Source organism: Mauremys reevesii, linkage group 27 (assembly GCF_016161935.1).
Source record: "Mauremys reevesii isolate NIE-2019 linkage group 27, ASM1616193v1, whole genome shotgun sequence".
NCBI lineage: Eukaryota > Metazoa > Chordata > Testudines > Geoemydidae > Mauremys > Mauremys reevesii.
Window position 1 is genome coordinate 1,362,885 of NC_052649.1, and position 25,025 is coordinate 1,387,909.

At 53.4% G+C, this 25,025-nt stretch overlaps 1 protein-coding gene across 4 annotated transcripts in view; it reads left to right on the plus strand.

Annotated features, from left to right (window-relative positions):
• The window catches only part of KCNH6 (potassium voltage-gated channel subfamily H member 6), a 90,431-nt gene that overhangs the window by 29,599 nt on the left and 35,807 nt on the right, over positions 1-25,025 (plus strand). For 2 of the 4 annotated variants that reach the window (XM_039517020.1, XM_039517024.1), the window contains one exon: positions 15,202-15,357. In XM_039517020.1, coding sequence (XP_039372954.1) covers positions 15,202-15,357 — 156 coding nt within the window. Of the gene's footprint in view, positions 1-15,201; positions 15,358-21,875; positions 22,676-23,727; positions 23,838-25,025 lie in introns of those variants that run through there. The other 2 variants (XM_039517021.1, XM_039517022.1) reach the window with 2 other exon arrangements.

The following is a 25,025-nucleotide window of genomic DNA, read 5'->3' on the forward strand; positions in this document are numbered from 1 at the left end:
CACTGTGGTGTTTCTAACGTGACCGAATCAGGAAGCACTTGGGGCTCTCCTGAGAATGGCATGTTTGCAGCCTGGTTTCTAAATCCTGGGGCTAAGCTTAAGGGAAATATCAGCTGCTTTAACCCAGTGGAACAGAAACATTGCACCTCTTGCTGCTACTCATGCTTTCCCTAGTTTGTTGCTGGTTCATATCCTTTTCCTCTCTCTGTGTCGAATTGCCGCCGCTGAAGAATGAATAAAGCGGCGGTGGCAATGCGGCGGCAGGTCCTTCTCTCCACCAGGGACTTGGGGACCTGCCGCCGAATTGCCGCCAAAGAAGCGGCAGTGGTAGAGCTGCCACTGAAGTGTCGCCGATCGCGGTAGAGTTGCGCCCCTCCACTTTGTGCGCCCGAGGCAAGTGCTTCACTCACTTCGCCCTTGTTACGGCGCTGCTTGGGACCAGATTTTTCAAGGGAGCTCTGATCCCAGTAAGGCACCTAAATAAGGACCAGGCAGGGGCAGCTCATAAATGCTTAGACCAAGTAGATTGGCTGGACAGAGATTGGGTGGATAGAGAAGATAGAGCTGGACAGACAGACAATAAAGGGGTAGGTGAAAGGAGAGCACTGGTTGGCAGATAAAGACAGAACTTGCTGATGGTTCGCTTCATTAGTCAGTCTTTTGTCACCCACAGCGCCTCAGCAGGTCCCCAAACACAGGCTCCCCAGAGCACCAGAGGTGAAGGAGATGCTAACTGCAGCTGGTAGAGATTGCTCTGAAGTGCTAATGAGACATTACATGGAGCAGACGGAGCCCAGCAGGAGATGGGCAGGCGTAGCAGGGGAACAGAGTCAGATTTGGTGGAGGATAAAAGTTAAAATAAGGGCTGAGCAACTTATTCCAAGAGTTTGGGGCGGGGGGGAACTGTATGTATGTGGAGCGAGGAGTCTGGCCTCATGCCATGGCTCTCCAGGGGCCTCTCCCCTTCCAAGCGGGAAGGGACCACCACTTCCTTGTTCTCTTTCCATCCCACACAAGCCAGTAGCGCCTGTAGCCCTCTGTCCCCAGAACAGGTAGAGAAGGGGCAGTGCTGGGACAGGTTTTCTCGCACACGCTGCTCCACCAGCCTGGCGAAGAAGGGAAGCCAGGCTAGGGATGAAAAGCAAATTCAGTCCCCAGGGCCCGGTCAGTCCTTGGCCGCTCCACCCAGCCTGCTGCCAATGCTGCCGTTCATGCATGGTGGTTTGTAACCTAGGAATTGGACTTGGACCCACCTCCTGGAAGAGCCAGCGCCTAGGAAAGACTCTCGGTTCATCCCAGCCTGGACTGGATTCAAGCCAGTGATCTCAAGGCCAAAGGCCTCCGTCACCATAATCACGAGCTTGGTATCACTCACTTTCCAGAGAGTGTGATGTTAAAGTCATAGTTAACCCTCTCCCCAGTAAAGGAGCAGAACCCTGTGGTGGTCTCTGCGGCAGCATCCCTGGCTGGGAGACAGGGATGGGAGTGTTGGTTCAGAGAACAAGAGCCGGGCTCCAACTGGCAGGGCAGATGTCAAGTACCTCAGGGGGCGTCTTCTCTTGTGGTGTTTCAAGGCCGGGGGAAGCAGGAGGTGTCAAAGTCTGTGGCTGCCTGAATACCCAGGTCCCTGGGGTCACAGACCCCTACGGTAATACCGTTTGGATCAGATTTGAATAAACTTGCAAACATGGGGCTGTTGCCCCTTTTTTTCACTGCTCCTTCTCCTCTTCAAAAGCCAGCGCTGTGCTTTCCCTCTCCTCACTGCCTGATTCATTTTCCCCCTCCAGCCCATCCCCCCATCTCTCCTCCATTACCCATTTCTGTTTCATTCCCCTGAACCCTGGCTCCTGCCCTCCTCACTTCCTTCTTCGTCTTGCCTTTCTCTCCCTGCCCTGCTCAGAGTTAACTCTCCCCTGACTGGAAATCTCCCTGCGCCTCCGCTCTCTCTGCGCCCTGCTCCATTAAGTCTCCAAGAGCTGAATTCTTAAACACACAGATTAATCTCTGGGACATCTGCCTGTACCACCATAAATTACCTTCAGGCACTCCCCCCTCCACCTCCCGGCACTGATTATGCCACTCTACCTAGAATCGCGCCGATCCAGGCCCAGATACAGAGTCATTGACATTCTGTTGACGTGACAGTGGATTTTTCCATTCAGCCTATTCCCACAGCAGCTCGGCACCTGGTCCCCATGCCGCCGGCCAGACGGCACCCGTGCTAGCTTAGGAGCAGTGCTCCCGGCATCTCCATATAGGCCTTTCCTTGCTGCAGTACAGGGGATACTATTGTGACAGCTGCTATCTTGGCGGACACAGCAGGGTGTGACTTGGGGCTCCTGCTGGGGCCGTAACAGACTCTGATCCTCTGCAGGGCGCGCCTGGAGCCCCCGCTCACCAGTGGGTTATACAGTGCTGCATGCCTCCGCCCTGAGCTGATCTCAGCCAGCAGCGTCCCAACTGCACACCTCTCTGCCTGTCGGGTGCAGAGCCAGCGTTTGGCCTGGCCACAACGTAAAAAACGGTGCAACCAACTCAGCTGCCAAGCCCAGAGGGCAGATTCTCAGGATGACAATCGAGGGGGTGAGGCTGATTTACATAACAGCTGGCCTGAGGATTCTCGCAGCCCGAGCACCCGTTGGGGAAACGAGGCCCCAGGGGCAGAGCGAAAGGAGCTGGCCTTAGCTAGCCTCTCCTCTGACAATGCCACACCTCCCTAGGCCTAAATCCTGGGATGCGACTTGATGGGAGGAGAGCTCCCACCCCAGCTGCTACCACCAAGGCAGCAGAGCCACCCTGGCCAAAACTTAGCCATGAGGAAAGCCACAAGCGGCCAGCTAGTTATTAATGGATCAAACTGTAGCCTGGTGGGGTTGTCCTGATGTGACGAAGTGGGGCTGTTCTTAATGTTTCCTCTGAATACTGTGTGGGTGCCTCAGTTTCTGGCCGACACTCTGTCTCCTGGCAACTAATGGCCAGGCCCTTCCCCCCCTGCAAGGGGATGCTAAAGGTGGGGGAGAACAAAGAGGTCAGGTGACCTCCTGGCCCGGGAAAGGAACTCGGCAGAGAAGGAGGGGGCTGGAGGGGGTTTCAGTTTGGAGCTGGCTGGGGATGGGAAGTGACGGCAGACAGGGTTGTCTGGCTTACTGGGCCCCAAAATGGACCCGTTCTCTGTACCTACAAGCCCTGTTTTAGACCGGGTTCCTGTCGTCTAATAAACCTCTGTTTTACTGGCTGGCTGAGTCACGTCGGACTGTGCAGGACCCTCTGGCTTCCCCGGGACCCCGCCTGGGCGGACTCGCTGTGGGAAGCGCAAGGAGGGGCATATGCTGAATGCTCCAAGGTCAGACCCAGGAGGTGAAGCCGTGTGAGCTTCTTGCCCTGAAGACAGTCTGCTCCGAGGGAGAGGAGGCTCCCCAAAGTCCTGCCTGGCTTTGTGGGGAGAGGGTGACCAGATGTCCCGGTTTTATAGGGACAGTCCCAATTTTTGTGTCTTTGTCTTATATAGGCTCCTATTACCCCCCCACCCACATCCCGATTTTTCACACTCGCTGTCTGGTCACCCTATGTGGGGAGCCGTTCCAAAGCATCGCCCGGGGACTCGTGACACCTGGCTCCGGAGCAGGCAGTCCCAGAGCTTGGGTGGCGGAGATTCTTCTTGCCTGTGTTTAGGGAAAGGAATGTGATCTAGTAATTAAACCTGACACTGGGTGTCAGGACTCCTGGGTTCCGTTTTTAGCTCTGTGTGGTTGGGTGTTTTGAGCTGGAGCCTGGGACTCCTGCGCTCTAGTCTCGTATCTCCTCTGGGTGCCTCCATTTCTCCATCTGTAAAGCGTGGCTGATACTCACCTGTCTGCCAGAGTGGAGGGACAGCATGAGCGTATACCTGCGAGGGGCTTCGTGATCCCTGACCGAACGCACGGCAAAGTCTAATTGTCTCTGCCATCGGTGATGCTGGAAGCACAAGGCATCCCGTTCCAGCACTGTGCATTCTGGGAGCTGGGGACCCTTGCCATCTCCCCCCGCAAGCCCATCTAGGGTGGGTAATGGCTGGGCGAGCTTCCACAGCGCCTGCTGCTGATTTGGGATAGAGACACACGAGAGGGAGATCCCGGACCGTTTATACATTGCCAGGTTCGAGAGCTTGGTTCCCTGCGCGACCCCCTCCTGCACACCCAGGTGTGCCCTATCAGCCTGGGGCAGCTGCTTTCAGCAGGGTGCTGCTTCCGCTCCTGGGATTGGCGTGGTGTGTGTGTGGTGTGTTGTGTTTCCCAGTCTGCTCGTGCTTGGGGATAGCAGCACAGGCTCTGGTCTGGGCCGGGTCTCTCCCTGCTGTGACTCCACCGCAGGCAGAGAGGAACTGGGCACGTCCAAGCTTCCGGCCGCAGTGCTCTGCCAAAGCCCATTAGTATCTTATTGCGCTGCGTGACTTGAGCCTCAGTCGGGCTCAAAGCCGGCTCCTGATATTTCAGGCAAAGCTTTTGGAAAACTCCCCTTTGCCTTTCCCCTCCCCCTGTTCCTGCCGGGCATGGAGAGCAGCAAAAGGCTGGGCAGCTGCACCGGTCCCCTGCCGGCAGGGAAATTCAGAACCACCCCCAACCATGCCGGCACCCTCCTGGCAGCGGGGGCGAGGCACGGACATGGCTCAGTGTTTGCGGCCAGCTTGCATTTTTGTGAGGTTGGCACAGCTGCGACGTTTGGGGGCGGGAAAAATGGCTGGCGGTCTTCGGGTTTTCTCCTGCCGTCCATCAGAGCCCCTTTCATGTCAAATCACTAGCAAGAACGCAGTCCCTAAGGCGTCTCATGGAATCTCTGGCCCCTTCTCCCTTTTCGAGGGTCAAAACGCTGCTTAGGATGGGGGGATTTCTTTGGGGGGGGAGTTCGTTGGTAGGTGGTTGGCACAAAGGTCCCTGATCCCAATCCTGGTAATGCTGAGGAAAGAGCACGCAGCAAACATGGGCCTCAGCAAAGGAATCTGCTCATTTAAAATGGGCCCAGAAGTGAGTGTGACCTTTGAAAGCCTGTATTGATTATTCTGTTACAGGTCCCTCGGCTTCCTGCAGCGCTGTAAAGCCCTCCCCCACCCCCCCTTCGGCAGTTTGCCTGCACCTCTGATCCACAGGTCTCCAAGCTCTTTACAAATATCCCTCAGGCTCACGTGTGGGGGGGAGGGAGGGGGGAGAATGAGCTCTGTTTTACAGGCAGGGAAACTGAGGCACAGGCAGAGATTAAGAGCCTAGTTTTCAGTGGTCAGTGTCTCACTGAGCTCCGTTCACTCAGCCCCGCTGGGGCACTCAGGCCAACTTTCCAAGCGCTCCAGCCCCCATGTGCTCAGCCCCCAAGCGACTGTTTTTTCCCCAGAGCCCAGTATGAAGGTGCAATATTAGGTGCTTTGCAAAATCTGGCCCCTGGGTGCCAAACCGGACCGCACTGTGAGTGCTGAGAAGAAAGCCCAGCAGCCCTGCCATCCCCCCTTCCCTGCAGAGCGCGCTATATTCCTGGCTCTGGAACAGTGGCTGATGGGGTAGGGAGGGGGGAGGCCTGAGACGGGGTCTGGCCGAGGCACCTGCTTCTCAGCCGAAGTGAAGCTGGGACCCTGGGAGGGGAGGGTCCTCCTTGGGTGTTCTCGCTAGGTGCGGACGGCCCTGCCGGGAGGGATTGCTCTGTGTCTACGAGAATATACGAGAATATTCAGCAGCTAAGCAGCATCTCTGCTCACGCAGATGGTTCCCCTCCAACGGCCTGCTTGTGAGATTGAGAACATCCCGGGAAAGCACTGTGCACTGCTCTGTGCCCTGCCTGGGAAAGGGGACACTGGGCCAAAGGCTGCTGAAGTCAGTGGTGGTACGGCAGGGATGAATTTTAGCCCGATGCCCAAATTCAGGCTTGATGTGAGCAGATACAACTCCCACTGCTTTACCGCAGGGCTGGCTTTGACTCTAAGGGACTCTGCATTTTGCAAGGACTAGCTGAGGCCTATAACCAAGGGGATATTGCCGCTACCCTCTGACTGAGCGTGACACATCCTGTCCCCAGGCCTCTAATCTTTGATCTGGGCTGGGGCAGCAGGAAGGGTTGAGATCATCTGCTGCCCAGGTGGCTGTATCTAGCCTGGAAACCAGGAGACTTGCTCCCTGGCAATGGTCCACGTGAGCCTTCAAACTCACTGTGATGGGGGCAGCCCCCCAGTGAGCAAGGGGTTAACTACAGCGACCCCCCTCCTCCGGAGCCCCTCCAGCTGTGCAGCAGGGTAAGAGGGCAGCGGCTTGCCTCGCCTGGGGGGCCTGGTCCAACCCGTGCACAGCGATCGCCGCACAGGCGGGAGGATTGGGATTGGGACAGGCACCGAAGAGGGTGGACGGGATGGATTCAGAATTCTCCCCTGGAGTTCATAGGCTGCACCAGCTGCATATAGGGGCTACGGCGACCTGGGGGAGGATTTCCCCAGCGTGGTAACTGTGTCGCGCTGGTGTAAGCGGCTCTGTGCTACCATCCACGCAGGCCTTGGCATAGGTGGAGAGCTGGGGCATGTTGTGTCAAAAGGGGGGGTGGCTCTTGGCTCCCCAGGAATTCCAGCGGGCGCAGCAGCCTGGAGGTAGCTGGCGGGAGTCTGACCTAACTTGCCCTGGCCTCCAGCACAGGCAGAATCTGGGCAGCACGACGGTGGCTTGCAGCAGCGCCACCCAACCAGCTCTCTGGGCTGGGAGGAGAAGGCGAGTCCTGGCTCCGAGGGCTGGGTGCTGCCTCCCCCACTTTCTCGTCTCCTCGGCCGTTTCCCTTCCCCCTCGCTGCTGGGAGCCGAGAGAGACTTTCTCAGGAAGTCCCCGCCAGCCTGGGGCCCAGATGGCGCAGCGCGAGCTCGTCTGGCTGGGAGAACCTGGGAGGAGCAGCCAGCGCCCGCCATGTGCAGCTGTGGCATCTGGCTCTTAACCAGTGAGCGCCCAGAGGCAGAGGTGGTGGGGATGGGGACAATCAGGCAGCTCAGCGGCGAGCCGGGTGCCCCCGGGCAAGGGGGGTGGGATCAGCTGAGCGTCACGGGAGAGGACAGAGACTGGAGTGTTTGCGGAAAGCTCAGCCCCCTGCGGCCTGGTCTGTCCAGCCCACGGGGCCCGGACTGTGGCCTGCCTCACCAAGGTAAATCCTGGAGGAGCCCAGGCTCCCAGGGTTGGTGTCCAAGCTGGGACTTTCAAAGCTGCCTAAGAAGATCTGGCGCGGAGAGTTAGGTGCCTAAATACTTCTGAGGATCTGGGCCTTGGATTAAGGAAGGTGCAGATCTAGGTGCCTTTGGAAAGCTCCGCCCTGCTCTAAATGGCTTGTTACAGAGACGGGGGGGAGAAAAAGAGAGGAGGAGAAACAAAGGGACCCTGCATCTGTCCCTGCTCAGCAGTTCCCCCTGGAAGCTGCTTTCCTCTCCCTAGTCTGTTCTTCTCTCTTCTCCTGAGATCCCAGAGTCACTTCCAGGGGCAGCATCCGACTCCCCACTGGACACCCAGCAAACAGCTGGTCCACCTCGGTCTGAAAGGACATGCATCCTCCCTCTTGGCTCAGCTCAGTCTGACGCCCTCTGCAAAGGTGCTGCAACCCAGGCACCAGACTCAGAGGGGGCTGGCGCGAAGGGGCATTGCTCCAGCTCCATAGGGCGGAGGAGTCCCCCGCCCGCCCCTCGTCCTCACCTAATCAGGCAGCAGCCTAGTGTGAGGTCTCTGGTACCATGGGGTGCAGCTGGATTCCAGTGCATCATTTATAGGAGGTAGCATAGTCTGGCCTAAATTACACCATCACCTACAAAACGCTGCACAGGGGACTGGGAGTCAGGACTCCTGGGTTCTGTTCCCAGCTCGGGGAGAGTGTAGCCTAGTGATCAGAGTGGAGGGAGGAGATGGGATCAGGGCTCCTGAGTTCTGTGCCTGACTCTGCTCTTAATTCTCTTGTGACCATGGACCCCGTCTCACTCTCTCTTGATGGGGATACTAATATTTCCCTCACTTTGTAAAGTGCTTCAAGCCCCCCGGGCGAAAGATGCTGTTTGATTGCAGAGATTATTGTCCCCGCTGGTTGACGTTTTTGGGAGGAATAATCATTATGGGTGATACCTGATCCCAGTTCTCTTGGTCAGTGTTCGTTGTTCATTAGCATTCACCACGGGCTGGTCGTTTTCACGTACGGGGCGCTAGTGGACACTGTTGGTTTGTTTTTCATGGCATGTGATTAGCAGCTCTGTCGGGTGGCTTTGGTTCTCATTGGATGGCTAGAAACATTTTAAAAGAACTAAGGGGGCTAATGAATCTGATCCCTTCCGTGTTGGAATCTTCCCATGCGTCTCCATTCAGGCAGATCTTCGGGATTTCACAGACGTTACCATGCATACCTGGCAGCTATACTCCTGCACTTAAACCACTTCAGCACTGTAGTGCTTCAGTGTAGCCATATTACAGCGATGGAAGAGGGGGTTCTCTCATCCTTGTATTTAATCCACTTCCCCAAGAGGTGGTAACTAGGGGATTGTCTATGCTGGGAACTTACATCAGCATAGCTACCTCTTTCAAGGGTGTGAAACAGCCAGGCATAGCTATACCGACTGTAGACAGCACTAGGACAGGAGAATTCCTCCGTTGATGTAGGTACCACCACTTAGGGAGGTGAATTACCTTGGCTGACAGGAGAACCCCTAGCACTGTCTACACTGGGGGTTAGGTCGGCTTTACTATGTTACTCAGGGGTGTAGATTTTTTTCACACCCCAGAACATTGTAGCCGGGTCAACTTAACTTTTGAGTGTGATTTGACAGCCCAGCAAGCTCAGCGCTGCTTTTTAATTCATACAAATATTTGCAAATTAGGGTGGATGGTTTGGGATTTTTTTATTGACTATTTCATCAGCTCTGATTCTTATGTGACCAGCCCATCCCTCGAAGTAGATTTTGCTCTTGACAATACCAGCCCTGTCTTCCCCGCCCACCTCACTCTCTAAATGGATTTATCCGATATCTATTGAAAAAAATAATCCCCGCTGTCTAGCCCTTTAAAGAGATTTAACTGTGTCCATTGCTTTCCCGTTCTTTTGTGTGTGTGCGTAACTGACGTCAGGGCAGATTTGAAAGTTCTGAGATGCCGGCCATCTGCTCCTGATTACAGAAGCCTGAGCTCTTTAAAATTGCATGCAGAGAGGAGATTGTTCCCTCCCCTTTCCCCCAATGGCTGGGAGAAAGGGCTAGGGGGATGCTGGCTATGCCAGGGAATGAAGCTTCCGATAGGAACATCAGCGCAACACGGTGCCTGCTGATGTGCTAATCCCCCTTGCTTGTGAACTGCTCGCCTGTTAATCGCAGAGCAGAATGAGGGAGATAAGGAATCAGTGCTGTACAAAACAGAAACTAATTGCCACTGAGAGAGGCTGGGCTGCTTTCTACAGAGCCCTGCCTGGGCGAGGGTTTGAAGAATAGGAGTATATTTTCTCTCTCTCACACGTGCCCACCTCCACCGTCCTATCTCAAGCACAGGGAGAGATTGCCGCAGCTTTTCTCAGACTCCGCTAGCAAGTGCAAGCGCTTCAAACCCCCAAGCGATCCAAGGAGGAAAGCCATCCCATTGGGGCTAGTGTGCCAATGGGGTTCCCTGTTGCCCAAATGCGCCCAGGCACATGAAGATGGATGATGCCAGCGCCGTGCTGCATTGTGTTGGTGCATTCCCCTCTCAGGATAATAATAGCGTACGCTAGCACAGCAGCTTTCATCCCAAAGGATCCCAAGGCATCTTATGGATTGTGCACCTCCAGAGCACACGTAGAAATGCAGCTGCTTCTAGGACAGCTGTTTAACACCACAGCTATAGGACACCCAGGAAGTGAAGCAGATCTGAGCCCCATCTCCCGACATTTCCTTCCAGGCTGGGACTCTTCTGGGAAAGCCTGTTCTCGCCCATTGCCAGACAAAACATGAAACCTTTCAAAGGTCACCACCCAGTACCAGGCATGATTGCATACTGCTCTAGGAGAGGGTTGCCATAAGATTTTGACTGTAGACTCTCATCTAGGTCAATTGCAATTAGCCTTGTAGTTGCTTTAAGTGCATCAGGTATAATCAGCAGGAGAACTGTCATTGTGGTGCCATTTCATAGTGGTCCAGCATGGAATTGCGGTGGGCATTCGTGATGCCCTGGCATGGAATCACAACGTAGTTTCATGGTGTAGCATGTTATTGCGATGATCCTGTCGGGATCCAGGAAGTGGGCATGTTATTGGAATCGGTTACCTAGGGAGGTGGTGGAATCTCCTTCCTTAGAGGTTTTTAAGGTCAGGCTTGACAAAGCCCTGGCTGGGATGATTTAGTTGGGGTTGGTCCTGCTTTGAGCAGGGGGTTGGACTAGAACCTCCTGAGGTCCCTTCCAACCCTGATAGTCTATGGCTAGCAGGTCTATACAACGCAGCTTTGTGACGTCTTGGCGTGTTATTACACGGGTGTTAAGCATCTGAGGGATTGGCAAGCAATGACCGTGCCACTGCATGGGGCCTTAGCATGGGCTTAGTATGTATTTTAATGGGAAAGTAGGAACTAGAATGGTACTGAACATGATACTTGGCATGTATGGCTTAGGGTGACCAGACAGCAAGTGTGAAAAATCGGGACAGGGGTTGGGGGGGGTAATAGGAGCCTATATAAGAAAAAGCCCCAAATATCGGGACTGTCCCTATAAAATCGGGACATCTGGTCACCCTAGTATGGCTGTCCTAGCTCATTATTCTCCGGCTGTCTCTCTCGATCACGGATGGCATACTTGCATCTTCATGCTGTGATACCAAAATCCTTTCCAGTGCATTTTTGTGAGGCTGCTTGCTGCTTAGAAGTGGAGTTAATGACCTGACCCGACTCCAGGCCCTGCTTCCATCTGTGATCAGGGCCGGTTGGCTAAATAGCAGACCGCGAAGAATGTATGCTGAAAACATACAGATCTGGGTCACCTCATTACACGGATGATGTTTGACTCCAGCATTCCATTTGTGTGCGTTCTGCTCTCCCAAGACGTAGTTATCCAGTCTCCCTGCCAGATGACTACAGCTCGTCAAATGCCATTGTTATTAAAGCCGTACATCTTGCCTCACCGAAGGAAACTTCTCTCCCCGGAGCCACTGGCTTATTAAATGCTGACAAGTCAGCCCCCGCGTGGTTAGACAAAGAGGGAGCCAGGTGCACCGCACGGATCTTTATTAGCCTGTGTTTGAAAAGCTGCCTGCTGAGTTACAGATTCAAATATTTGTGACCCTTCAGGATAAAAGTGTTTAAATGCTCATTAAACTCAGATGCAGAACAGTTATTAGTCTTATCTAGTGGCTCAAGCCAGGCTCTGACACAGTCTCTTGAGACACTGAGTGAATTAAGGCTCTGTGCCGCCGTTTGTAATGTGGCAGCGTAATGAACTGGCAAATGCGTGTATGCCCCGCTCCCGGCTGGGGTCTGAACAACTCCCCGGCTGACACCTGGACAGCAGGCAAGGCCCCGGGCTTCAGGAGCAGGAGGATCCGAGTGCTAATCTATCCCTGCTTCTGTACTGACGTTCCTCAGTGGGGGGGACGCTGTGTCACTGCACTGCCCCAGCAGCGGACCGGGGACCAAACTGAGCCTCGAGAGCCACCGTTTGGTCCCCGCTGGCTCCAGGCGGGAAGAAGGCTGCGCCAGCCAGCCCTGTACCTGGCACATTTCATTTCCCCTTCTGCTCTGGCTCAGCGGCATGGCCACTGTGTTAGAAGGGGTGGAGCCAGGCTGTGCCCACTCCTCCCCCATCGGCACACCCAGACTGGCGATGTGGGTACCCCAGGCTGGGCAGGACATTTCTACCGCCCCCCCTGCTGCCCTGCACAGGTGTGTGAGGCAGCTCACGACTGAGCCCTGGGAGAGGAGTGAACAAGTAGACAAATGATGCACAAGGCTTAGAAACGGGTTGTTGTTAATTAAGCCATTTAATTTAAACTGATACTTAGAGTTGCCACCGTTCTTGCTTGGCAATTAGCTGTTTATTGATTATGAACCACAAGTCTCAGGAGGCTAAATGATTACCGATGAGCTTCATATTTTGTTCTGAATTTTTAATTACCAATGCTTTAAGTGCCAATTAAAAACTAATGAACATAAATAACTCCACGTAGGCCCACATTTTTAAAAGAACTCAGGGCCAGAGTCCCAAGTCCTCAGCGCCAACAGCTGGAGCCAGCTATTCAAGAGCTCCGTTCCCAGTGTGCACTCAGCACTTTGAACTCCTTAGAAAACACTTTTTTCCTCCCAGATCACTGGTAAAAATAGCCCGGAGCTGAGAATTGATCCTTGTTGGATCCTACTAGACACGCCCCCATTTGATGATGATTCCCCATGAACGATTATGTTTCAAGATCCATCAGTTAGCCAGTTTTTAATCTATTTAATGGACGCCGTTTTGATTTTGTATAGTGCTAACTTTTGAAGCCGAATGTCGGGCAGGACTAACTCCAACTCCTGCCAGAAGTCTAAATGTATTACATCAGCACAATTACTTTTATCAGCCCGGCTTGTAATCTCATAGTACAATGCCCAATTTGTCTGGCTAGACCCCGTTGTCCATGAATCCATGTTGATGGGTATGGATTAATTTCCCATCCTTTAACTCTTTGTTGATAGCCTGACGTGATATGGGCCTCGAACTGAGAGAGAGCTGGAGGAAGAGGAATTGTGGCACACAGAGAGACCGAGAAAGGACCACATCAGTGTAAATCAGTGGTTCTCAAACTACTGTACTGGTGACCCCTGTCACACAGCAAGCCTCTGAGTGCAACCCCCCCTTTACAAATTACAAACATTTGTTTATATATTTAACACCATTATAAATGCTGGAGGCAAAGCAGGGTTTGGGGTGGAGGCTGACAGGGCGCAGCCCCCCATGTAATAACCTCACCACCCCCTGAGCCACCATTTGAGATTTACACCCTGCTGTAAATCAGCAGATGGCCTTACTCCATACACTCGCACACTGTCCTCATCAGATCAGCAAGAACACACAGGCCTTTCCCCCAAATCTTTTCCTTTCTTCTCCCTGACTTCACTGTCCTGAGTCGTCAGGGAGCATTGCTGCATGCTGTTAAATAACTGCCACATTCCACCCCAGAGATGGCTGCATTTTGATAAGGGGTGATGCGTATCTGGTCCGTAAAGAGCTGTGGGATCCCTCCCACAGGTGATTTGGTGCTTGTGGAAATGCCTGATGCTTTCATTTCTCCAGCATGTCTCAGCCCAGCTCTCCCTGTCCTAGTGGCTGATCCTGCTCATGGCAGAGTGCCTTGAAAAATGAGCTCTGTGGCTTGTGCACGGCTGGAGGGCTGCAGCGGGTGTTGTACTGAGGCAGGACTAAATACTTACCTCTCCTCATCCCACTTCCTCCAGCCCAGCTGGGGTAGATGCTGTGTCTTGGTCCTCCAAGAGGGTGTGTTATTCCCTCTGCTCTCATTGGACGGCAGTGCCATTCCTGGGCTAGGAAAATAGCTGCTTGGCCTCTAACAATAACTGTCAGGTGGCTAGCCCCTTACATGGGCTGTACCAGCCATGGCGGGGGTGCAGGGGCTGTAAGCGGGGCGGGGGAGGACTGGAGGCTGCTGCAGAGTGGGGACTGGTAACGGCCTGGCTGGGGAAGAAGGGGCTTTGGTCTCGGGTTATCCTGATTCCTGGTTTTCATTGGCTGGCGGGCAGCAAAGGGGATAGATAATGAGTGGGAAGAGGGGAGGGTGCTGGGGGAACTTTGGGGAAGTGGAGGGTGATGTGGGATGGGGAGAGAAGGCGGGATGCGTACGAGGGTGGTCTCTGGTTGGAGCTGGGGAGCCCACTGAGAGGGCAGGAGGGGATGGTGTGGGAGGCATGGGGGGAGGACGCTACAGGTGGCAGATGATCCTAATTAACCTAATCACCCTGCGTCCTGCATGCACGTCCCCTGACCCTTCACACCCAGCTGCGTTGGGCTCCAGTTGGCTTGGGCACTGGTGTTCCCAGCAGCCGCCTTGCTGAGTGGGCATGGCTCTGTGGGAGCCCTGCGAGGAGGGGAGAGCCCATGGGGGGAGAGCACGGTCTCCTTGGAGGCAGTCCCACCTCAATCCCACCTGGTCTGAGCCTCTGCCCATCTGGGCATAAAGGAATAAAGCTCAGGGATGAAGAGCCTGATCTCCTCGGGCCTTGTGAAGAATCCACCGCCCCAGGGGAAGTTATGCCTCTACCGAGCGGGTCACCCAGCCACAGCCAGCGAGTGCTGCACACGGCAGCTGCTCACGCCGTGTCCTTAGAACAGGAGGGAAGGGACATGGATACCAAAAGAAATCACCGTCCAGGGGAGCAGGTGACCCATGGGGGATTGTGCATTGCTGGTCCCCCTCCATGTCCATTCCACAGAGGGTATGAGGCTCTTAGACCCTGGCCAGGGAGCCATGCATGACCAGACAGCAAGTGTGAAAAATCGGGATGGGGGTGGAGGGTAATAGGAGCCTATATAAGAAAAAGCCCCAAATATCAGGACTGTCCCTATAAAATCGGGACATCTGGTCACCCTACATGTGTCATAGCTCCGGAGGTCCCTGGTACCTGCCCCACTGTCAGCTAGGGTGACCAGACAGCAAGTGTGAAAAATCGGGACAGTGGGTGAGAGGTAATAGGCGCCTATATAAGACAAAGCCCCAAATATCAGGACTGTCCCTATAAAATCGGGACATCTGGTCACCTAGCTGTCGGCCAAGATGGTGGCCGTCACAAGCAGAGCTGCTGCACTGGCAAATGCGTCTAGCAGCCTCCACCCTCCTGTCCTGCCGTTTATCTGACCCAGCCATTTCTCTGCCACCGAGCTTCCTGCTGCACCCCCAGAGAATCTGCTGCCCCTTCCAGCTGCTCGGAAGGCGCCGTGGGTCAGCATCAGGCTGGCACCTGCAGCAGCCTGCGGGGAGGTGGGTTTGGTTGGTGCAGGCTGAGAGCTCTGGGAATATGTCTGAGCTCAGCTCGCTGGGCTTAGCCGTCGAATGGGAATGCCCAGCTGTAACATGGGGCCACCCTGTTAATACCCAGAGGGGACCCCGCCCTGGTGTTCTCTCCTCCCAGGTTTTAGGGCATAAGCTGTACTCGGTGGGGGGTGAGTTGCAGTGGTGGTGGATGCTCTAGATCCCCCTCCCCCTGCTCTGATCTGACCCCTGCTCCCTGTCCCACGGCAGCGTCGTGCCTCCGGTGCCTGGTGGACGTGGTCCCGGTGAAGAACGAGGAAGCAGCCGTCATCATGTTCATCCTGAACTTCGAGGACCTGGCCGAGCTCATCGCCAAGAGCGCCAGCCGGAGTCTCCACCAGCGACTGTCCCAGGGTTGGCGCCAAGGTGAGCGAGAGCTGGGGTCCCCAGGCGGGGATGATGGGGAGGGCAAGAGATTGTGTAGGTTCCGCTTGGTGAATCCGACCCTGGAATTTTCTCTGGAACTCAGAGGTGCCTGAGTCGTGGGGTTGGTGACCTAGTTCGGGGTCTGAGCTCCTGACCAAGCAGTGGCCTCATTGCCGATTGGCTCTGGGAGGCGGCGTGTTGCCAAAGGAAGATCTTGAAGACTTTGGAGCCATGGAGAGCGACTCCCCAGCAGTGATACAGCAAGACAAGGAGGCAGCTCTGCAAAGGGAGGTGTTTGGAGCCTAATCTCCCTGGCCAAGAGGAAGCTGAGTCTTGGGGATCCTGAGGCAGAACCCATCCTCTGAGGGAAGCCCTCCCTTCGGACCTCCCTGTCCCTTTGCATCCGCCTCCACCCGCGTGTGCACACGGTTACACCTCGCCTAGATGTGTCCTCATGTCCCAGCTTCCCTCGGAGGGAACCGGACCTCCCCACACAGTACCTGTACCCCGCCTTGCCTGTCACCCAACCCTCCCCGACAGCTCATCCTAACCAAACTGGGCCTGTGCTGCTAGCATGCCCAGGCCTCTCCTGTACCCCCATCCCTCCCATCCATTGCCTGTGCCCATACAGCAGCACATCTGTAACTGCCTCGCATACAGCCGCACCTCCTCTCTAGCTAGCTTTCCGCAGAACTTGCCCATACATTGCTTATAGCTGTATTTTCCTATCTATAGACCTCACCGTCCTCTGCCTCTGTACATATCCCCAGCTACCCCCTGTGCCCTATATACACTCTGTACATACTCTGCTTCTAGCGAGGTACCGCTATTAAAGTACAGTATCTATGCTTTACCTGTACCACCAGCCCCCTGTCCTCTTGCCCTCCATGGATTGCCTTTCCTTCCGGCACGCTGCCTGGAGACAGCCTCCTGACCGGGATCACTATTGCTCTTCCACCAATTGGCACATCTGATACCAGCCCTGTGTTCATACACGGGGCTCGGAAGCTTGGAAGGAGGTCCCACCGAGGTCAGGATTCCCAGCGAAAGCTGAGTCAGTGCCCCCACCCCGCAACTGGCGAGGCCATCGTCCTAACGTTCTCTCGGGTTTAATATTGTCTGTTGGTTTGGAGAGATGCACCCCGGCATGCCAGCCTCAGTCTCAGGAGACAGACACAACTGTCAATTACCTGTAATGACACTAGTCTTGATGCTATCCCGGGGTGGGAAGCGGCTCTCATGCTTCAGAGTATCAGCTGATCTGCTGAGGGCTCAGGACGGATTCCCTTCCCCTCGTGCGGCAGTGTGGCCCAGCCATCCAGGTGCCTGATGGGGAGCTGGGGTGAGGGGGTTTGAAGTGTCCGGCAGTGGCCGCTGTCAGTCTGTTCCGTCACTGGGCTCTAGGGGTGTTCGGGAACTCAGAGCAGCAGGCTGATCTGAGACCTCAGCATTAGGGAGCAAGGAAGATTTTGGAAGCTGAGTCCTGTTTCCCCAGCTCACCCCTTGCTTGGCTGGAGCGACCGTGGATAATGTCCCTTCCTTGCCCTGTTTCCCTTGGCGCTGATGTGTGAGGTCCAATGTCTCATAGGTCACTGCATCCCCATTGCTTCCTTGCTGGGGCTGGGAGTCGGGAAGCAAGAGCCCTTTGAGATGCAGGGACAGCACTGCTGTGCATTTCACATGGTGCGGGGGTTGTCCTCCTCTCAACCTCTGTGGGGTGGGAGGTGGTGAAGGTCTCTGGGAGCCAGACCCCAAGGGAATGAATTCTGTGGCTGATATTTTATGCTTACAGCAGCTCTTAGATTTCCCATCCGAGAGCAGAGCCCCACAGGGCTTGGCACTGTACAGACACAGAATAACCACCCGCGCTTGTCCCAAAGAGTGAGAAGGTCAGTAAGGGCCTGGAGAGATGAAGTGATTTGCCAGAGGTTACACGGTAGCCCACTGGCAGCGCCAGGAACAGAACCCAGGTCTCCAAAGTGGTTTCCATCTTCTCTCTAGTCTAAAATGTCTCCAATCTGGTGGATTGTCCATCTCTGTGAATTCCGTCACCCCTTGGAGAGAATATGTATGTAAAATCCAGCAGAGCTGGTCAAGTTCCCCTGGGGTCAGGAGGTGGGATGTTGCCCTTTAAATATGTTTTTGGACTGGAGGTATTTCACTATATCGTGAGTGTGTTAAACTTCCAGCCAGTTCTGCAAGCGGGTTTACTGGATGGTTGCATATGCTCACACGTACGTGGAATCAGTGTGAATCCGTATGGCAGCAGGTGGGGAGCAGGGTTCTGGATTTGTTTTCCTCTTAATAGGATCAGCTTAAGCGAGTCTCTAAAACGCATCCTCAGAAGGTGCGAGCTAGAAACATTTTTGTCCAATACAAATGTAATTCGGGGCTACCCCGGCAGGTGGAGGTCGTATGCGCAGATCCTGTAATTCAGAGGTGACAGTGTAATGGAGTCTTGGACCCACAGTGTGAGAGACCAGGGACGCATCACAAACTCCATTCGGCTGGCTCCTGGCTAGACACTAGTGCTGCTCTCCCCGGCACAGCCATCGTCCCCTGTACTCCAGAGCTCATGTGCCACAGCTGCCCTTTGGAAGGCCAAGATCAGGGATCGGTTTTCAGAGCATGTTAGTTTCCTAAGAAACTGACAGCCCAGCACATTTTGCATGTATCTCCCCCTTTCCTCGCATAAACAGTCCATCTCTTTCTAGTGCAGCCCTGCCGCGCTGCATGGCAATCACGCCTGTTTCACCAACTAAACACGTTCAGTGCTAGGATGGGAGACACCCTGGGAGTGCCCTGGGGCTGCTTATACAGCCCTCTGAACCAGTGCTGAACAAACGCTCCCAGCAGGGGCTTAGGAGCCACCCAGGGGCTGTTTTCCAGCTGAGAAATACACCTGGCCTATCGCGGTTGTTCAAGATCCTGTGGTGCTTTCCACGTGAGTCTGGCATCCCGCAAAGATTCCAGCCTGGGTAATTGCAGTCCCTCCCCTAGCCTCTCTGGCAGATGGGATTCTTCTCCATTTCCTGCCTTAAGAGGTTGGTCGAGGTTGCTGTGAGCTGTGTTCCACCCCAGAGGTGGCTGCACTTCAGTGAGTGAGTGCTGTGAGCCCTTGCCTGCAGTGAGTGCCTCAGACTCAAGGTCACTGTAGCAATGTGAAGTTTAAAAAAAACCTGGCCAAATGGAAGCTTGTGCCCACAGCACTGCAAGTGTCTATGGGGCAGGCAGGGTAGATCCGGCCAGCAAGCAAAGCAGCTGGAGCAGGGCATATGCATATGTAAATATGCTGTGGTTGCTGTTTCGTAGGAGACTAGTTCTGCTCTTGGCCTTCGGCATGTGAGCTATGGGGAGCAGGGAGGATAGCTGTGCTTGTGTGCAGAGTTACAGCAGCTACCCAGGAGCCAGGGGAGTTGGTCGCAACGTGAGCCAATGACAACTGATGGGAGCGGGAGCTACTCCATTGAGGTCACTGGAGTCCCATCAGGAAGGGGATTTAGATCATGGCATACTGGGAAAGGCTGGGGGCTGTCCTTTGAGGTCCTGCTTCTCCACTGCCCTGCGCCTTGGGTAGTTATTTACCCCAGTGCAAAATGGGTGTACAACGCTACCAGGCCAGAGTGGAAGCATTTACACGCACTTGTCACCGGTGCAAATGGCAAGACCCCACGCAGGACAGTGGAGAATCCAGCCCAGTGTCACCTCAATATTCCGGATGCTGTGCAGTGTTTCCGGGAAGGATATGTGCCCCGTTTCTTTAAATGGGGAGCTGGAAGCCAGGCAAGAGGGGGTAGAGAGAGCTTCTAGACCAGGGATTCTCAACCAACGGTATGTGTACCCCTGGGGGTATGCAGAGGTCTTTCAGGGGGTACATTAACTCAGCTAGATATTTGCCTAGCTTTGCAACAGGCTACATAAGAAGCACTAGTGAAGTCAGTACAAACTAAAATTTCATCCAGACAATGACTTGTTTATACTGCTCTATAGATTCTACACTGAAATGTAAGGACAATATTTATATTCCAATTGATTTATTTTATAATTATATGGTAACAATGAAAATGTCAGCAATTGTTCAGTAACAGTGCACTGTGACATTTGTATTTTTATGTCTGATTTTATAAGGAAGTAGTTTTTAAGGGAGGTGAAACTTGGGGATACACAAGACAAATCAGACTCGTGAAAGAGGTACAGAAATCTGAAAAGGTTCAGAGCCACCGGTCTTGACAGAAGCTCTCCAGTGAAGTTGTGAGAGCACTTTCCTGATTCCAGTAAAGTTCCTTGTTCAGTGTTGGAAGAAAGCGACTCTTTTTCTGAGATTCTTTCTCATTGTCACATGACCGTATCGACACATCTCAGTTTGACTTATTAGGAGCAGTGAAGTCACGAGTTTTGCAGGTTGTCACAATACCATCGTCCACTGGACGTACTGCAGAGGTGACAGAGTAATCAAGTTTGAGACGCACGTAATCAGAAGGGATTTTTCAGTCTCATCTGACTATTATCATCCTGGTCTCAGACATTCTCCAGCTTGATCGTTATCTGCACGGCAAGATTCAGACTCCTTCTGTGTCGGAGTTGTTTGTGGTGTGGGGAAATATTATTTTTTACAGGTAGAAAAGTTTGGTTTTAGGTGTCTCTTCTCATCATTCAGATTTTGACTGATCAGATTCTCCTCTAAGGTGGCAGTACAGATTCACCCTTTCTTCTTAGACCAAGAATGGAAAGTTTGGCCCCTAAAAAAGAATGTGCCAGAAAGTTACAGAGCAGGGTGGGGAAGAGGCTATAACTGAAACTGCTTTGCTACTGTAACTAGTTCATCTTGGCTGGTCAATGGTTAGCTCAGGTCAGCTAACACCGTTTGGTTAGCCCAGGACTGTTGTCCCTTTTGGCCTGAGCAGTTAGCCAAAATTCAGGGCCTTGCATGGTTGTTTACATTTGGATGAAAAATCTGAGAGGTGAGTCAGATCTATTCTTGGAGTAAACTTGTTTATTTGCAAAGAAATGCCCACAAAGTCCTGTTCCCCTGAGCACAGTGGAAACAGGCAGTTTCCTTGCTCAGAAATTCCCATGTCTGCCACTCCAGCGAGCTCTGTGCCCAAGGAGCTCTGTCTCTCTGCTTCTTTTCAGGGTCATACTCACAACTGTTTTTTTTTTCTGCTGGCTTGGTTCCTCACACCACCCTGCAACTGATATCTTAGCCATTGTGGTTGCAATGAGGGAAAACCCTGTTAATCTACCTGGCTTACCTTTGACCTGTTTTGCAGCCTAGTCCTTGGGTGATAGCCCCCATTGTGTGCAGCTGCCGTTACTACATAAAGGGGTTTGATTGCTTCTGTTGAGCCTAAAAAAAAAGAGTTCTTGGCACCCCCATTGGCTTAAGGAGGTCTGTGATAGTCTTTGGGTTCAAGACCATCCCTGGAAGCCATTAGCACCTTTCAGCATAGCAGTACTTAGCGCAGTCACCCCCCCTCCACGTTGGATGCTGGGCTCTTTTGAGAATGTGGCCCTTATTTAGGTGCCTAAATGGGAACTGAGCTCTGATCTGGCCCCAGTTGTGGCAGTCAGGTTCTTGAAAATCTGGCCCTAGTGAAAGCCAGTGCGAGGTGAAGATTTGAACAGGTTGTTTGTTCGGAGTGGGCCAGCCTGAACCCTGGCATTTGGCAAAAGCCTAAAAAAGAACCGCAGGCAAGGTCTTGTGTACTAGATTCTTAGCTCCATTTTACAGACAGGAATTGAGAAACAGAGAGATTGAAGTCAAAACTGCCACTGATTTTGGGTGCTCCTGTTGAGGTATTTAGGACCTTGACATTATATAGCACCTTTATATGTTCAAAGCACAGCTCCCATTGCCTTCACATGCAGCTGGGAGTGCTCGGCACTTCGGCGAATCCAGTCTCAAGTCAGATAGCCAGGAACTGAGGAACCACCTGAGAAAAGTTTGGTTTATGTGACTTGCCTAGCATCATACAGGAACTTTGTGACCTGGGCAGAGGTAGACTCCAGATCTCCAGACCGCCATTCAATTGCCTTAACCATGAAGCCATCCTTTCTGTGCCTGCAATCCCCTATCCTATCCACCCCACCTTCCAACTTCAGCAGCAAATGAGGCAAAGGTCCTGCAGACAACTGCCTCCTTTATTGCACAACCCTGATTCATCCCCTGAGCAGGGCCATGCTGTGCGTTGAAGAAGGCAGGGGTCCACTGGAAGCAATAGTGTGTGATCATGTAATTAGAGGCTGTATCGTAATGTACGTGCACAATGGGGCTGAATTAAGGTTACACAGACAACCTTAACTCTGGCATTTCTTAACTTTTGAGGGCTTTGCAACCATAATAAAGCTCTATTAACATAATTTTTGTGTGTCATTTCCCAGGTTTTTAAAAGAGCAAACTGAAAAAAACAGGAATTCCATCCTGTGACATCATACTGGCACCGACCTGGGTCATCAGCAGGGCTGGAAACTCTAGATTCACTGCACAGACCTCTGTCATATGAGTTTAGGGAGTAACTGGTAGCAATAGTAGGTTGTCCTCCTCTGTGTGGGCCAGCTCTAGAGGAGGATGGGGGACTTTGCCAGTGGGTATCACAGGTTGCTCTGCTGTCAGCAAATAATGGTGTGACTCCGAAATCTTGGGTTCAGTTCCAGGCTCTGGAGGGGAGTAGGCTCTAGTGGCTTCAGCCTTCTGCCTCTTCTCTGCAAGCTTGACCCCTTCTGCCCCTCCCCCCCACAACCTGTCCCAGTCCAGCCTCTTCCCACAAGCCCCATTCTTCTTATCTAGCCAGATTCCCGCTCCAGATTCCCAGGCCCCCTCTTCCCCTCCTGCTAGCCAGTCCCATTTTCCCTCTCCCAGCTCCTCGTCTGAGCTATTTCTCTCTTTCCCCGCTGGCCTCTAGTCACCCTCTCCTCCCTCTACCCACATCCCCCAGCCCTCCTGGCTCCCAGTTGTCCTCCCTGAGCTCCTCCAATCTCAGTGTCGTCCCCCCAGGTCCTTTCCCCAATCTCTTTGCCCAGCCAATCCCAGTTTACACCCATCCCAACTCCTAGTCCCAGTTTCCATCTCCCCCCTGCCAGGCCTCCCGCCTTCCCACACCCCTTGTCCCAATCTGCTCCCCCTGCTCCTTTCCCGGGTACGGCTTGTAACCCTCCTGCACTCAGATCCAGCAGCTTCCTCCTCCTCCTGCTTGCCTGGGCATTAATAGTGGGGAGCGCAGGCGTGGGCACAGGCAACCTTAACTGTAGCAATCCCCAGCTTTGGAGCGCTTGGTTTCGCAACCTGATTGATGTTCTTCTAACATGGTTTTGGTGCAGGGTAGGTTTAGAGGCTGATTTCCAAAGCCCACCTGGGAGGTTTAGACGCTCAGCTCCCGTTCTGTCCGAATCCCTTAGATGGCTTCTCAGCCGTATATTTCCTAGCTTGGGTGGGACAGATAAATCAGGGCAAGTGCTAGCATTTCCCTGGGGGAGAGAATCCCCACCAGGATTCTCCTCTCACGGGCAGGGGTTGGGAGAAGGTCCCATGAGCTAATGACGTCTGACTGCACCGGGAGAAAGGATGACCTGATGTGTCCACCCCGCTAAGAAGAGGCATTTGGGCTTATAAACTGGACACAGAGGTGGCATGGAGCCAGTGCTCAGAGCTCTGGGTCCTGTCCCCAGTGAAATTCTCCGCGTGGCCTTGCACGGCACTAGGAAACTTGGATTTCACTGTGGGATCCCAGCTGATCACTGCGAATGTCCAGGAGTTGGTCTCTGTGGCATAGCGTAGGGACTGTGTCCGTGCTTAATTTGTAACGAAAGAGGCGTCGGCTCAAGCAGTGATTTACTTTCATAACTGATGCAGCAGGTGCCGGGGCTATGAACTGCCACCAGAGGTGCCAGGGCTAAACCCTGGCATAGATTAAGCACTGGACTGGATAACGGCTGGGTCCAGGCAGCCAGGGGGCTGGGATACAGAACCGTTCCTCTCTAAGACACCCATACCAGGCAGTCCTGGACGGGTAGTGACCTAGTGTTACCATTGGCAGGCCCTGGGACGGCCCAGCCTCGCCGCCTGTCGGTTCTGCCCCTGCTAGCCGGAATCCAGAGCGGAATCCAGAGCAGCTGAATGTTCATCGCAGCTGTCGGCAGCCATCCGATCCGGCCACCTGCATGGGCGTCTCCCCATGGCTGGGCACAGCTCAGCTGTGGCCCTGGCCCCCACATGCTCCCCACCCGCTTTGCCCAGGGCACCTGGCTTCACCTGCAGCTGAGCTGTCCCTGGCCTTGTCCCCCCCGTGCCTCCCACCCGCTTTGCCCAGGGCACCTGCAGCTAGGTTACATTTGTGTCTCTTGTGTTCTGTTTGTGTTTTTCTTTTCAACAAGGTCAAGGTAAGAGGTTGAAGTTTAGTCTCCCGTCCCTGCGGCGACTCAAAATCCAGCGGAAATCTCTGCCCACCAGTGAGTTTGATGGAGTAGCCATTGACTATGGAAAGGTAACCGGAGACTTTGTATGATATAAGCTGATACATTAGGTCAGGCCCCAGCGCTCTTCCTTGGCTCTCCCCACCCTGCCCCCTTCAGTCGCTGCTGTGGCAGTGTCTGAATTTAGTGTCTCTTTCTCTTAATGGTTAAACCCTGAGCCAAAGCTGTGGCTAGGTAGGGACTTTGTGGTTGTTGCCTTTGTTGCTCGGAACTTCAGTGGGGACAGACCCTGGAACCTCCTGCGTTGAGCGCCAGCCCTTACCACTAGAACTAAAGGAGAATCTCCATTGGCTGCTGGCAGTACGGAGCCTGTGGTGCGCAGTTGAACAGCTCTGTTTCCAACCAGGAGGAAGAAGTGGCACATATATACATACAACTACATATGTGCATTCACACACAGGCCTTCATACCACTGCTCTCAGGTGGCAGCACGGTTTAGTGCAGCGGTGAGGAATGCCTTTTGGAACCCCCAGGGATTACGGTTAGGGGTGAGGTTGTTAGGACTTTCTTTGTCGAAGTGTTAACAGATTCTAGAACCATTTGGGCAGGAAGGGAGCCGGGAAAGATTGCACAAATATGCTGCTCTTAAGAAAGGACATAGCGCTGGTTTGAGATGGTGGCACTGGTTGCTGCATGGATCTGGTAGAAATCAATGGGCAAAACTCCAAAATTTTGCTGCAAATATTCCTTGAAATTACACATTTCTTAAAATTGCCTTGCCAATCCTTATGTCACTCCCATGCATTATCGTAAGCCCTGGATTTCAAATACATTCTAACGAGTCATCTTGTCCAGCTCTTCCCCACTATTGTACAAGCAAAGATTACGTTGTCCCTATGCATTAGGGCCAGCAACAGTCATGACTGCATCAACTTAATGGGGTAGGGAAAAGATTCTTGGCCTGTTAGTATTAGAACTTTTTAAGAGGTTGCTGTTCTCATTATCCTCTTGGCTACTGCAAATGTTCCAGGCATGTACAAGTAGCAAGCACATGCTGTGCGGCCAAACGTTCTAGGTACGTCTAGGTAGAAGGCACCTGCTGTGCTACCAAATGTTCTAGGCACATCCAGGCACAAGGCACTTGCTGTGCTTTCGAATGTTCTAGGTATGTCCAGATACAAGGTACTCATTGTGCTGCCAAGCATTAAGAACAGCCAGGTAGAAGGCATCTGCTGTGCTGCCAAATGTTTTACGTATGT